The sequence below is a fragment of the Castor canadensis genome, chromosome 8, assembly GCF_047511655.1.
Source record: "Castor canadensis chromosome 8, mCasCan1.hap1v2, whole genome shotgun sequence".
Classification (NCBI taxonomy): domain Eukaryota; kingdom Metazoa; phylum Chordata; class Mammalia; order Rodentia; family Castoridae; genus Castor; species Castor canadensis.
In genome coordinates, this window is record NC_133393.1 from 86,814,247 (window position 1) to 86,828,555 (window position 14,309).

General features: G+C 46.2%; 1 protein-coding gene across 2 annotated transcripts; it reads left to right on the forward strand.

Moving 5' to 3' along the window:
* The first annotated feature begins 1,020 nt into the window (after window positions 1-1,020).
* Window positions 1,021-13,011, forward strand: Smarcd1 (SWI/SNF related BAF chromatin remodeling complex subunit D1). 2 transcript variants are annotated; one of them, XM_020177951.2, is made up of 13 exons: window positions 1,021-1,416; window positions 2,012-2,199; window positions 2,533-2,575; window positions 2,670-2,792; window positions 3,261-3,383; window positions 4,464-4,580; window positions 5,812-5,913; window positions 6,185-6,346; window positions 6,436-6,533; window positions 7,863-7,998; window positions 9,730-9,852; window positions 11,072-11,173; window positions 11,284-13,011. In XM_020177951.2, exons 1-13 carry the CDS (start codon window positions 1,240-1,242, stop codon window positions 11,335-11,337), a joined length of 1,548 nt encoding a protein of 515 aa, XP_020033540.1. In that variant the 5' UTR covers window positions 1,021-1,239; the 3' UTR covers window positions 11,338-13,011. The 2 variants fall into 2 exon arrangements, with proteins under 2 accessions (XP_020033540.1, XP_073939450.1); XM_074083349.1 differs by lacking the exon at window positions 1,021-1,416 and adding an exon at window positions 1,523-1,685.
* The last annotated feature ends 1,298 nt before the right edge of the window (window positions 13,012-14,309 follow it).

Below are 14,309 nucleotides of genomic sequence, written 5' to 3' on the forward strand. Positions count from 1 at the left end.
GAGAGACAAGTGAGGGAGAGGGCCTGCCCCACCCCCTCCACCAGGCATTCCTTCCAGGCCAGAGCCCCAACCCCTTCCCAGGCCTTCTCAGCCCAGCTGTCTCTTGGTCTACATTCCCAGAACAGGACCTGTGCATTGGCCTGGAGCTAAAGAGTGAGATTATAGGAACTCTTGGGAACTAATGGGAACTTTTAATTCCCAAGAGTTCCTTAGAGATCACCTCTTCCCAAAGGGAAGCAGGAGGAAGGCCTAAAAGTGTGCACTAAATGGGGGACAGCAGGCAGAGCTCTGGGTGACGCATGCCTCTGGTCTAATAAACTGGGTTTCAACCATCTCCTCTTCAGTGTTGTTCTTTTTATTTGAAGAGTTTTTAGCTATTCCTACTACAGCTGAGCTTGGCTTGGAGCCACACAATCAGAGCAGGAGTACCAAGATTTGAGCAGGGAAACAGACACTGGTCCTCCAAGGGTGGGACAGGCTGATCATCACACCAGGAATGGTTTGAATCACTGGGCAGGGAAAGAAGGAAAAGATCAAGGGTAACAAAGTTCCCAAAGAGAAGTCCCAACACCAAGGATTCTTTGGAGAGGGGCAGGATCAAAATTCAAGATAAACTGGAACTTAAAATCTGGAAGCAGGATAGGTTAAAGGTGTGAAAGGAAGTTGAAATTCTCGCGTGAGGCAGTTATTGAGGCAGTTATTGAGTAGAATCGGTCCCGGGCTACGAACCAGGAGTCCTGGCTTTACTGCTAACTTGCTGGTTCATCATGTACCTCCTTTGAGTTCATCTTTCCCATTTGTAAAATGAAATAAACAGTGCATTCTCCTCTTCGGCTACCCGGAGTTATAGCAGCAAGAGAATGAAACGAAAAGCAATCTCAGCTCTTTGAACAGGTAAATGCGCCGCGCAAAGGTGAAGCTGTCACTCCAGCCCCTCTTCCTCAGGGTTGTGGGGGGCGGGTCTTCCTCCCGTCGGCCTGGGGGCGCCCGCTCACGCGGCCTCTCTATCCCACAGCTCTTCTCGATGGTGCTCCCTCCCGGACCGTGAAGGCAGGAGGGAGTGGTCAGCACGCCTTTTCCGCTAGTCGTCTCCTCTAGCCCACAATCTCGCTGCCCTAAGCCTCCCGCGCCTGCCCACCCGGCGGGCTCACAAACAGGCAGGCGCTCGGGGGGCGCGCGGGGGGCGGGGGGAGTTCCGGTTCCGGTTCTTTGTGCAGCTGCCTCGGCGGCTCCGGGAAGATGGCGGCCCGGGCGGGTTTCCAGTCTGTAGCTCCGAGCGGCGGGGCCGGAGCCTCAGGAGGGGCGGGCGCGGCAGCTGCTCTGGGCCCGGGCGGAACTCCCGGCCCTCCTGTGCGAATGGGCCCGGCGCCGGGTCAAGGGCTGTACCGATCCCCGATGCCCGGGGCGGCCTATCCGGTGAGTGGGGCAGGAGGAGGGGCGCGCGGGCCGGGGGCGGGGCCGAGAGGAGGCCTGGGAGTGACAGGGGTGGGAGAGAAGTAGGAGGGGTTCGGGCCCTGGATAGGGGTGGGGGAGGCAGTTAGCATCCCCACCTGCTTCCTGAGGCATTGTTTCCGTGGGGAGGAGTCGAGCGAATGAAGTGGGGCCTGAGATGGCCATGGAGTGCAAAGGGGCATGGGCAGCTCCGGTGCTCAGAGGAACACCCCAAGATGTAGCTGCAAACTGAGGTTAGCTTCAGAGGAGATGGTAGCTGGCAGAGTGAAAGCGGGACTAGAGATGTCCGATGATTCAGATCCAACGTGGACTGGGGAGAATTTGAGTATAATATGGCTCTCGTGTAGTTTTGGGGACATTTTCTGTAGAATCACTATTGGGGTCAGAGGATGGTCCAGTTACCTATATGTCAGAGAGGCAAAGGGCTCTTGGCTCATTGACCTCCACCTCACCCTCCAGCCTTGTTCTATTGGAAGAACTCAGGCTTCCCCCACTTTTCCTTTCTTGGTGGTGTTGGCTTGGGAAGCCATGACATCTCTGGGTTCTCTCCCCTTTGTAGAGACCAGGTATGCTGCCAGGCAGCCGAATGACACCTCAGGGACCTTCCATGGGACCTCCTGGCTATGGGGGGAACCCTTCAGTCCGACCTGGCCTGGCCCAGTCAGGGATGGACCAGTCCCGCAAGAGACCTGCGCCTCAACAGATCCAGCAGGTCCAGCAGCAGGCGGTCCAAAATCGAAACCACAAGTAAGATGACCTGGAGTAGAGGAAGGGAGGGAATGGGGAGGCCTGTGAGGACTCAGGTGGTGGATATACCTGAACCAAGAAGTAGTGGTGCTGTATCAGCAGATGGTGCTATGACACCCACCCTCGAGAATGCCTTATTATGTTGGTGATGGGGTACTGGTGGTGGTAATGATGGTGGAAATGGAGTTGGTGGTGGTAATGGGGGAAGGAGTTTCTTTAATTTGAGAGAAGCTTTGCAGGCCTTCATTTTACTATAAATGGAGGTGCTGACAGCTTATCTTCATGTTCTGACTAGTTCTATCCCAACCTGATAACAGTATTTATTCTGAACAGTGCAAAGAAAAAGAAGATGGCTGACAAAATTCTACCTCAAAGGGTGAGTCCCGGCTATAGGCCTTCTTGAAGGTGTGATAAGTTTGAGAATAGAGATGATGAGCTCAAACTCCCAATCATATCGTTCTCTTCCTAAGATTCGTGAACTGGTACCAGAATCCCAGGCCTATATGGATCTCTTGGCTTTTGAAAGGAAACTGGACCAGACTATCATGAGGAAACGGCTAGATATTCAGGAGGCCTTGAAACGTCCCATCAAGGTAACACAGGAAAACACTAGGCAGAGAGCCAAAAGAGAGGACTTGGGAATCTTCCCCAGGCTTAGGATGAGAAATCGAGGGTACAGCACAGTTCTCCCTGGCATTTAAATTGCATCTCTCCCTTCTGCCTACAACCAAGAATTACATTAGGAGCATAAGAACAGAATAGCAAGGGGTGGGGCTTTTGATGTTTCTTCACCAGAAATATACCCTATCCACGTTTTTGCTATAACTGCTCTGCTACCTTGGGAACCTGGCACCTTTCATGACTTTGTCCACCTGGCAAGCCCAATGTATATACTTGTACTCAGGCCAATGGCCTGTACTCTTCTAAATGGAATCTTTATCCATCCACCTGAAAGACTAGATAAATAGTAAGCCAGTCTGTTAGGAGTGATTTTGGGAATTGGGGAGACCCTTGTCTTCAATATCAACACACTGAAGCTATCCTGTCTCTGCCTTCCTCAGCAAAAACGGAAGCTTCGAATTTTCATTTCTAACACTTTCAATCCGGCTAAGTCAGATGCCGAAGATGGGGAAGGGACAGTGGCTTCCTGGGAGCTTCGGGTAGAAGGACGGCTCCTGGAGGATGTAAGTTCAAGGTCCACTGTGGTTGGTGTGCACAGTGGGAGCTGCTGGGACTAAGCAATTTTGTCTGGTCTGCAGGAAGCCTAACTGAGTCTCACAGCTCCTGCTGGAAGCATCAGGGAGAGGGACACTCTGTTCTCTGCACAGAAAGACAATGATCTTTTGTATCTGCTCCCATGGCTTTGGCCCTCACTGGTGTCATATCAAAAACCTTATTGTCCTGGGATCTGATATGTTGTTTACCTTACTCCTGGTGCTACTGGCCATTGAATTTAGCAATATCTGCAGATTAGTTAGGTTTTTTGTTGTTGGTTGGTTGTTTATTTTAAGTGAGTCCTTGATTCCCATTGTGGCATTTCTGTCTTCCCAGTTTTCACTGGAGATGTCCCGCAATTTAAGAGGGATCGATTTCTTCAGTAGGTTCTTTGTTACTTCATGGGGAGTATTAACTGACAGGTGATAGCCCCCAAACTTCCCACTCCAGCAGCTCTTTGAGGAAGCTCACCTTTCTCTCCTTCCCTTGTACTTTCTTGCTGTATTTTTAGCTGCTTGCAGGCAAGCAAATTTGAATGCATTTTTGCAGGAGAACCAGGACTCAGTGTCAGAGTCTCCTTCTCTATATAGGTCCAGTCCATCTGCTGGTCATGTCATTCTGTCCAAATAAAGCTGTTTTTGTTCTGACTGCTTACTGCCTGTGATTCATTTCTCCTCTACAGTCAGATTTTTCTCTGTTCAAATGCACTTTGTTATGTGCAATGGTTTGGCTTAACTTGCCTCCTTTCTCCTAGGGAAATGAGATACATAAGTCAATGACCCTGTCCTTGTTACTTCAGGGTTCTATTGCCACTGTGATTGGTTTAATATCCATACATGTCTATCTTGCCATCTCTAAAGAGAAACCCAGAAGACTTTTTTTTTTTTTTTCAGTTTTTTCCTGTTGCTGTTGTGGGGTCCTTTTTTTTTTTTGCTGCACTGGGGTTTGAACTCAGGGCCTCACACTTGTTAGGTAGGTGCTCTTATGGCTTGAGCCACCCACTAGCTTTTCTGGTCTTTTCTAACATGACCTTTCTCTCTCTCTTCTAGTCAGCCTTGTCCAAATATGATGCCACGAAACAAAAGAGGAAATTCTCTTCCTTTTTTAAGTCCTTGGTGATCGAATTGGACAAAGACCTATATGGGCCAGATAACCATTTGGTAGAAGTAAGTAGTTCTGCATTCTAGGCTTTAACTCTGTGGCTGGAGGATGATGGACCTGGGAGCCAAACTTGAATATCTAGGGGGAGGGGGAGGTATAAAATAAAGGGTTACCCCAGGTATGCCAGTCCACCATTGCAATTTGTACATTGACCTCTAGGTGACACTAGAGTTCTTGCAATATGGCTTGTACCCCTTTTTAATGTTATTATCCTGACCACTGCCCTCACTTTCAAGGAAAATTCTTATGGAGGCCTCTTGTACATACCAGGCCATCTCTGCATCTTGCTTGTTAATAATGGTGAGTTGTAGTTACCCGCACACCATTCATAAATTTTCCTGATAGCAGTTGCTGTAGTTAAAGGGGCTGACTAATAGGGTGTTAGTACTTGCCTAGGTTACTTTTATAGGTATGAGACTTTGTTTTGGTTCCTGTTCCCTTAGTTACACGTTCCAAATCACCAGAAATCCTTCATTATAATGCCTGATTGTGCAGTGTTTTGAAGACCACGTTCGCAGCAGTGTTCTTTGCGATATAGACCCAGGATGATAGTCCAGTGTTCCACATGAACTTAACCTGCTCCTTTCTTTGCCAGTGTAGCTGCAGCCCCTTAACCTCAACCACTAAGAGACATGGGAAGGTCTTTACCATCTAATAAGGGAAGTAAGTCATAGAATCAATAGAAATTTGTAAATATATTTAATCTGATTTTATAGAAGTAGAGTATAGTAGCTAAGAATGTGGACTGTAGAGTCAGACACACCAGAGCTCTACCACTTACTATTTGACCTAGGCAAGTTACTTCATTCTTCTAGGCACTAGTTTTCTCATCTGTAAAATAGGTATAATCGTGCCTATTTTAAATGGATGTTTGGGAATTAAATGATAAGCCAGGTAAATGTCTTAGAATACTTTTGTACATAGTAAGTACACAGTAAATGCTAGCTACATTATGTTTATGTTCCCATATGTATTTTCCATTTTGTGGGTAAAATTATCACTGGAAATTCAGGCTAATTTAAATGTGATCCCAAACACTCAGAATTAAAAGGCTAATCTGCTTACACACAGATGAAAATACCAAAGCTGTGTGCAGTCTTTAGAGATGCCACATGGTATTGCTCTTCTCCAGTAGCCTCAGTAATCAAAGTTGAACGCTAAGTCATTACAGAAGCTCTTCCCTCCCACCCCAGCTCTTCCTCTGGGAGAGCCTCCCTGACATCTTCCTCTCTGTAGTGGCACAGGACCGCCACTACCCAGGAGACTGATGGCTTCCAGGTGAAGCGGCCAGGAGACGTGAATGTACGATGTACTGTTCTACTGATGCTGGATTACCAGGTATACTGTGGAAGTGTGAGGGGGTCCAGCTTTCACAGCTGTATCCCATCAGCAGTCCAACTTTTAAGGGTTTAAGTCAGTTGTGAATAACTCGTGACTTTAGTACAGGAATAGTTCTTAGTCATCTCCAAGTGCCTCCTGCTGTTTTCCTATCCCAGAGAAAGTACTATATTAATGTTTGCTGACTAGATTGATTGTGTAGCCATACTGATTACCCCAAAATGCACACAGCTTACTGGCTTTACCCCTTATACTTTTTGGTTCTCTGTAGCCTCCCCAGTTTAAATTAGACCCTCGCCTGGCTCGGCTCCTGGGCATCCACACCCAGACCCGTCCAGTGATCATCCAAGCACTATGGCAGTATATTAAGACACATAAGCTCCAGGACCCTCATGAGCGGGAATTTGTCATCTGTGACAAGTACCTCCAGCAGGTATGTAAGGACCCATTTTTTTGCTAGAATCCACAAGAGCACTAATTATACTCAAAATGCCAATTTGTAGCTGCTTCTCTTTATCACAGATCTTTGAATCTCAACGTATGAAGTTTTCAGAGATCCCTCAACGGCTGCATGCCTTGCTCATGCCACCAGAACCCATTATCATTAACCATGTCATTAGGTAAGCTTGTGTATGGGAGGTATGTACCAGTTCGCACAGACAGTTGTTAGACTTGCAGGAATTTTGCAAGCAGGTTGTATGACACAGCTGTTATTTAAAATTTAACTATACTAAAAGTGAGGGTAATATATACTCAAAACTTAACCATTTCCTAGTGATTACATTTTGTTAGTATTTGTGCTCTCAAGGCTACTTTTCTGTCTGCATGGTAGAAGTACCACTACATAACGATGTGCTGTTGTACAGCTCTTCCCAACTCCCTGATTAGTGACAGAAGTTGGTGGCTGGAAATCAGCAAACACTGCACACATCAGGGCTTCCCTCACCCTTTGGAGGATCCATTAAGCCTTTACCAGCTCATCATTGTGGGAGGGGAGGGGTCAGCAGCTGTCTTTTTCTTTGGATAGTAAGGCTTCCAGTCTTAGACTCCGGCTGCATTGCTTTTTTATTCAGAAGATCAAATAGGGAGTGAAGAAAGGTACTTCCTCCTCAAAGCATCATATCACTATAGCTGGGTATATCTTTGCCCTCCTTTCATTGTGCCATGTCAAGTCCCTAGGCCCTGTAATAACTCTTCCAGCCTATACATGGGGTCCTCAGAAGCCAGTCTGTCTTGGATTCCTATGCTTAAAGTTAGACCACTTCTTATTTTTAGGTGTGTGCGTGTGTGTGTGTTTTATTTGGGCAATTTATTTTAAAAGGGAGAGATACAAGATTCTCTAGTAGTGGTTTCCTGTGGGAGGAAAAGAAGTTCTTTTTCACTATATACCTTTTGTGCTATTTGAATGTTTACCATTGGTAAATTGTTTTTTTGTTTTTTGTTTTTTTTTTTAAAAAAACCCAAAAACTTTATCCAGGCTCCAGTGGCTTGCGCCCATAATCCTAGCTACTTAGGAAACCGAGATTGGGAGAATTGTGGTTCAAGGCCAGCGTAGGCAAATAGTTCATGAGAACCCATCTCCAAATAACCAGAGAAAAATGGACTGGAGGTGTGGCTCAAGTGGTAGAGTGCCTGCTTTACAAGTACAAAGCCCTAAGTTCAAATCCTGTTCTCACAAAAAAAAAAAAAAAACCTTTATCAAGGTAGAATTTGTGTTTGTATATAATAAATTACACCCACTTAAAATATAGTCTGAAGACTTTGGGTAGATGCATACACTATGCAGCTACCATTGCAGTGAAGGTTCAGAGTAGTTCTGTTGCACCCAAGAGTACATGGCCCTTTTTCAGTCAACTCTCTTCCCATTCGTCTCTGGACCATCTTTTTGGCCCTGTGTAATTAGGCCTCAGGACAAGCTTTTTACCAGATCCCTTTGGTTTTCTCCCCAGTGTTGACCCAAATGACCAGAAAAAGACAGCTTGTTACGATATTGATGTGGAAGTGGATGATACCTTGAAGACCCAGATGAATTCTTTTCTTCTGTCCACTGCCAGCCAACAAGAGATTGCTACTTTAGACAACAAGGTAGGGATCTCTGTCTGGATAATTTGGGTGCTACCAGTTCTACCTCTATCCCAGCTTCCCATCTTCTTGACTTCCTTTTTGATTCCTGGTGCATTTTTTTTTTTTTTCTGGTGGTCTGGAGTCATACTTGCTAGGCAGACTCTCTACTACTTGAGCCACTCTACCAGCCCTTTTTGTATTGGGTATTTTCAAGAACTATTTCCCCAGGCTGGCTTTGAACTGCTGGCTTTGAACCACAATCCTCTTGATTTCTGCCTTCTAGAGTAATTAGGATTATAGGAGTGAGCCACCAGTGTCTGGTGATAACTAGTTTTAATTCAGAGTGTATTGATAATATATGTCAGGCAGTATGCTTGGTGCTGATTGGAGCCAGATTCACATGAGTTCTAATTTTGGCTGTACCTTCTAAGAGCGTTGAGCCTCAGTTTCTGGTCTGTGAAACAGGGGCCATAATACCTATCTATTTTTATAAGGCTGGCATGTCTGAGGATGAAATGCGATATTGTGTTTAAGGACATGAAACTGTGTCTAGCACTTAACAGCAAATGGTAATTCTTGCTATTGTTATTGCTACAACCATCATCACCCTTAATGTTCGTTATCAGGCATAGTCCCTGCAGGCAAAGCTGGAAGTGCTCTGCAAACACAAAGGAGGGGAGAGTAGACACCTCAACAAGATCTTGATGGGCAAAATGGGAGTTAATAAAAGGGGAGAAATGATAGTGGTACTGAGGGTATAGAAGGCAATGGACATTCCAGAAAAAAGATGCAACAGGGTATGTAACAGTCTCAAGAGGAATGACAGGCTGGTGTTTCCAAGAAGTATAAGCTATTGGATATGCTAGATAGAGCACAGGGTACCAGAGGTGAGATGTTTGGGGAAAAGGAAGGTATTTGGAGAAGCAGGAGCCTAATCATGAAGCCTTTTTTTTTTTGGAGATACTGGGGTTTAAACTCAGCCTCATGCTTGCTAGGGAGGTGCTCTACCACTTAAACCACACCCCCAGCCCTAATTATAAAGATTTGATGCTGGAAAACAAGTTCCTACTTCATCCTGCAGACCAAGTTAGGAAGCTTCGTGGAGACCTAGAATAATTGCTGGTGGAAAGGTAGAGAGTGAGTTGTAAGGAAGGTGGATATGGAGGCAGGAAGCCCAGTTAGGAGGCCCATAGTAATCTGTATGAAATATGTTGAGGCCCTAAACTTCAGGCACAGACAGGGAGGGAGGAAAAAAGCAGTCTGAGAAGTTTCAAAGTAGAATTAAGGGATTTGGACACTGTATGGATGGGAGGGAGAAGAAAGCATCATGATGATTCCCAGGCTTCTGGATAGAGATTAGTATCCATTAAAATTTGGAAGAGGAGGAACAGGCATTAGGGAAAAAAACAATGAATTCAGTTTTAGAGATGTTAAGTTTAAAGTGTCTTCATGTGTCAAGAAAGAGTTGGGTTGGTTGGGGTTTAAAGGGATCATGACCCTGTCAGTGGTCATGGATTAAGCATTCACTGTGTAGTAGATACATTGAGGAGGCTAAAAGGACAACTTCCCATGCATGGGATAGTCAGAAACAGAAACAAGAGCACATCACCTGCTGAAAGAATGCTGAGGGCTGGAGCAGTGGAAGCTTTGTGTCTGTATTGGGAAAAGCACACAGAGATGGCAAGTACTGTCTGCCATTTAGCTTTGTGTTTCCCTAGCTTGAAAATGGTATGTGTATCCATTTCCTTTCAGATCCATGAGACAATAGAAACTATCAATCAGCTGAAGACCCAGCGGGAGTTCATGCTGAGCTTTGCCAGAGACCCTCAGGGGTTCATCAATGACTGGCTTCAGTCCCAGTGCCGGGACCTCAAGGTAAAGAATCTAAGAAAGGTCTAAAGGGACTCAGTCAATGAGGTCCACATCTGCTTTACTTCTGAACAGCTGGTAGAAGAGTTGAAGGGGGAAGTGAGGGATCAGATTTTTCTTCAGCAGATCCCAGGGTCCATTTTACACTTGCATAGGGAAATGGAGGCAGAACCATCGAGCACTGAGTTAGTACTCACCCAGTGCTGTCACTGCTTCGGTTGTCAGGGATAGAAAAAGGAAGATCTGGTCTCTGCTGTCAAAGCAATATGCCACTCCACCAACCCTATTTTGGGATTTTTTTTTTTTTTTTTTTTTGAGGTAGGGTCTTGTGAACTATTTGCCCAGACTGGCTTCAAACCACAATCCTCGTGATCTCTGCCTCCTGAATAGCTAGCAACATGCATTCTATTTGGAGAAACTGGGTTGCTATGACTACAAAGTGGTAAACCATAAGACATTATCAGAATTGACTGGAATCAATAAGGCAATTCAGAGGAAAAGGGAGATCAGTGAGGCTAAAATCACTGGGGAAAGACTTCATGAACAACTTAGGATTTAAAGATATTTCCCAGAGAGAAGTACATCCTAAAGGCACAGAAGGTGTAAAATGTGCCCTGAGTAGATGCTGTGATTACAGTTACAAAGGTTGAGCAGAGGAGTTAAGAGCCTTGTTTAGGGTGCTGGAAAGGGCCCCGGACAAGGCAATAATATGATAACCAGGGTGGCTTTGGGTATTGTTAGTTTGTTGAGGCTGCAGTAGCAAATGAACATGAACTGGGTGGCTTAGGCAACAGAAATTTGTCTCACAATTGTGGAGGCTGGAAGTCCAAAATCCAGGTGTCAGCAGAATTGGTTCCTTCTAAGGGCTGTGAGGGAGAATCAATCCCATGCTTTTCTGCTAGCTTCTTATGGCCTCGGGTATTCCTTGTCTTGTACTTGGCATTCTCTGTGTATCTTTACATCATGTTGCTTCTGTATGTGTCTGTCTCTGTGTCCAAATTTCCCCTCTTCATAAGGATACCAGTCATATTGGATTAGGGCCCACCCTAATGACCTCATCTTAACTTGATCATCTGCAGAGACCCTATTTCCAAATAAGGTCACATTTACAGGTACTGAGGGATTAGGATTTCAGCATCTTTTGGGGGGGATACAATTCGACCAATAACAGTTATAAAGGCAGGAAAACAAAGTCTGTTCTCCCTCTGCACTGCTTCTCCCTCAGACCATGACCGATGTGGTGGGTAACCCAGAGGAGGAGCGCCGAGCTGAGTTCTACTTCCAGCCTTGGGCTCAGGAAGCTGTGTGCCGATACTTCTACTCCAAGGTAGGTGCAGTGTCTAGGGCACACCAGGGTCTGTGCCACTAATGGGGGTCAGTGGTATTAGATAATAGCTTGTATTCTTCTCATCTTCCATTCATCTATTTTCTCCCCAGGTGCAGCAGAGACGACAAGAATTAGAGCAAGCCCTGGGAATCCGGAATACATAGGGCTTTTATAGCCCTGATTTGGCTGCACCGATTCTTTATTTGGGCCCTGTGCTGCCTGCCTCATAGCACCTGCCTTGGTCTTGCTTGGGGCCTTTTTGGGGATGCTGTTGGTTCAAGGACAACACCAGAATGAAGAGGGTCTCACATTTCTGTCTCACAGACACCTGTTATCCTCTTCTCTCACCCCATCCCTTCCCACTCCCAGCTTCCTTTTACCCCACAAAGTTCCCATGTGCCTCTACCTTCCTTGGTCTACATAGGACCTCTAGTTAGTGTTAGAGAACCCATAATGGTAATCAGTGCTCTGAATGGATTGGGACTAAGGCCAGGTGGTCTGCAGGGAGACCAACTACACTGATCCTGCCCTTCAGAGACCCAGGAGTTGGGAGCTGTAGCCCCTCCTCCAAGACTCACTCAGGCCTAGGGGTGCTCTATAAGCTAGTTGATCTTGGCCCTCCTGATAACAGAATCCAATTTCCTTCCTTCTCTCCACAGATTTCAAGCAAACTCTCCCTTTACTTGTTGCCCTCTAGCACTAAAGGAACCCTGGCTCTTGGGCTCCTCTGAGTCCCTGCCTTCAGGACTGGCCTGCTGTTTCAGTGCTTCTGACTCCTTAGGAGTCCACATCAGTATTGGAGTTTGTTCTTGAACTGTTGCTCCCTCTCAAACACTCCCATGGCTGCCCTTTGTAGGATTGCCTCACATTTGCCATAACCCACGGCATTTGAGTAGGGAATCTTGCCTTTCCCTGTCAGGGCCCCACGGATCTAATCTGGAGTACTGTTATTGCCAGCAGAGGCTGTTCTTTCCTGCTGCTCATAGGAGTGACTCATTCATTCACTCCGCCCTGCCCCCTCCCTTAATGGAGAAGCAGGCCTAAAATCAAACGGGTAAAGCCCTGGGCCATCCCTGTCTTCCTGTCCATTGTTTGCCCAGTTGACACCCCTGGTGACTTCTAGGGCACTGAGGAGTGAAAGCGCCTAAGGCTGGAGAATAGCTCTGAGATGGGTTTGTGACTCCCCTCTCCCTGCATCACAGGATTGTGACTCCCTAGCCCCTGCCCTCAAAAGCTTCAGACCCCTCAGGTAGCAGCAGGACCTTGTGATCTTGGCCCCTTGGAACTAAGATGGCTTTGCATCTTTCCAGGAGAGCTTCAGATTCTTCCAGGTTGTATCACCCCCGAGTTAGCATATCCCAGGCTCGCAGACAACACAGTAGGGTGGGAGACAGCTGGGCACAAGAGGGGGATTCTGTTCAGCATGGGCTCTCAACCCACAGAACTGACAAAGCCCCTGCTTCCCCACCCCTCCTCAGGCTCCTGCGAGCACATCCCCTACCCCTTGTCCCTGCCTGGTCTACACTGCAGACAGCAGTTTTCTCCCCATCTTCCCCTTCCTGCCACATACCCACCCTCCCTCAAAAGGTTCTCGCCACAATGACAGTGGACACCCCTGAGGTAGCTGAGAGCCCAGGTCTGGCTCCTGGCTAGAACTACGAGGAAGCTCAGCACTCTACAGTGTCCCTGTTGGTGATAACTGTTTATTAACTGAATTATTATGGGTTTTTTTTCATGGACCAAAATTTTTTTTGTACTGTTCCCTTATCAGTGTCACCCAGTTTTAATAAAAGAATCTTCTGAAGGGCGAGTCCCCTGCCTCCTGTGGAAGAGCTCCTCTCAAGCTTCTCCTTAGCACCGTCAGCCCTGCTCATAGTGTCTTGTCTTGACTGGATATTGAGCATTTTCTGTGTGCCAGCCATGGTGCCGGGCACTGGGGATCCAGGGGAAACGAGCCTTCTCTGTTGAGGACTCAGAGTCATCCCTTAGAGGTTGGTTACCCCAGAGTCCAAGCAGGCTGGGTGCTGCTTGGGATCATTGGGTTTCACTGCTGGATCATTGGAGTCCTGCCCTAGTTTCCCTGTCCATCAGGTACTGATGAGTCAGTGACACTACCAGCTTTGAACTCCCCAGGCTACTTGCTTCCTGGAGTAAGCTGTACTCAGGTGCCTGTGGTCCTTTAGGCTTCATGAACCAGAGCCTTCTCTAGAGTTTTACTTTTCCCCACCTGTGGCCAAGGCCTGGACAACAGCAGGCATTTGTGTTTCCTACACCAAACAACCAACCTACTGATTTTATGCTGTTAAGTTCCACTCAAGGTCTGAGATGTCAGGCTTTGCTTTTGCTTTTAGTAGCTAGGCAAGGTACTATACCACTTGAGCTGTGTCCCCAGCCCTTTGTTTGTTTTGTTTTTTTTTATTGTATTGGGACATCTCACAATGTAACTCAGGCTGACCTTGAACTGGAGATCCTCTTGCCTCTGCCTCCTGAGTGCTAGGCCACGTTCATTAAGATGCCTGTTCTTCAGAATAGAGGACCCAGATATGAAGCCACACAACTATAAGCAACTTATCTTTGACAAAGGAGCTAAAAATATACGATGGAGAAATAGCAGCCTCTTCAACAAAAACTGCTGGGAAAAACTGGTTAGCAGTCTGCAAAAAACTGAAACTAGATCCATGTATATCACCGTATACCAAGATTAACTCAAAATGGATCAAGGATCTTAATATCAGACCACAAACTCTTAAGTTGATACAAGAAAGAGTAGGAAATACTCTGGTGTTAGTAGGTATAGGTAAGAACTTTCTCAATGAAACCCCAGCAGCACAGCAACTAAGAGATAGCATAGATAAATGGGACCTCATAAAACTAAAAAGCTTCTGTTCATCAAAAGAAATGGTCTCTAAACTGAAGAGAACACCCACAGAGTGAGAGAAAATATTTGCCAACTATACATCAGACAAAGGACTGATAACCAGAATATACAGGGAACTTAAAAAACTAAATTCTCCCAAAACTAATGAACCAATAAAGAAATGGGCACGTGAACTAAACAGAACTTTCTCAAAAGAAGAAATTCAAATGGCCAGAAAGCACATGAAAAAATGCTCACCATCTAGCAATAAAGGAAATG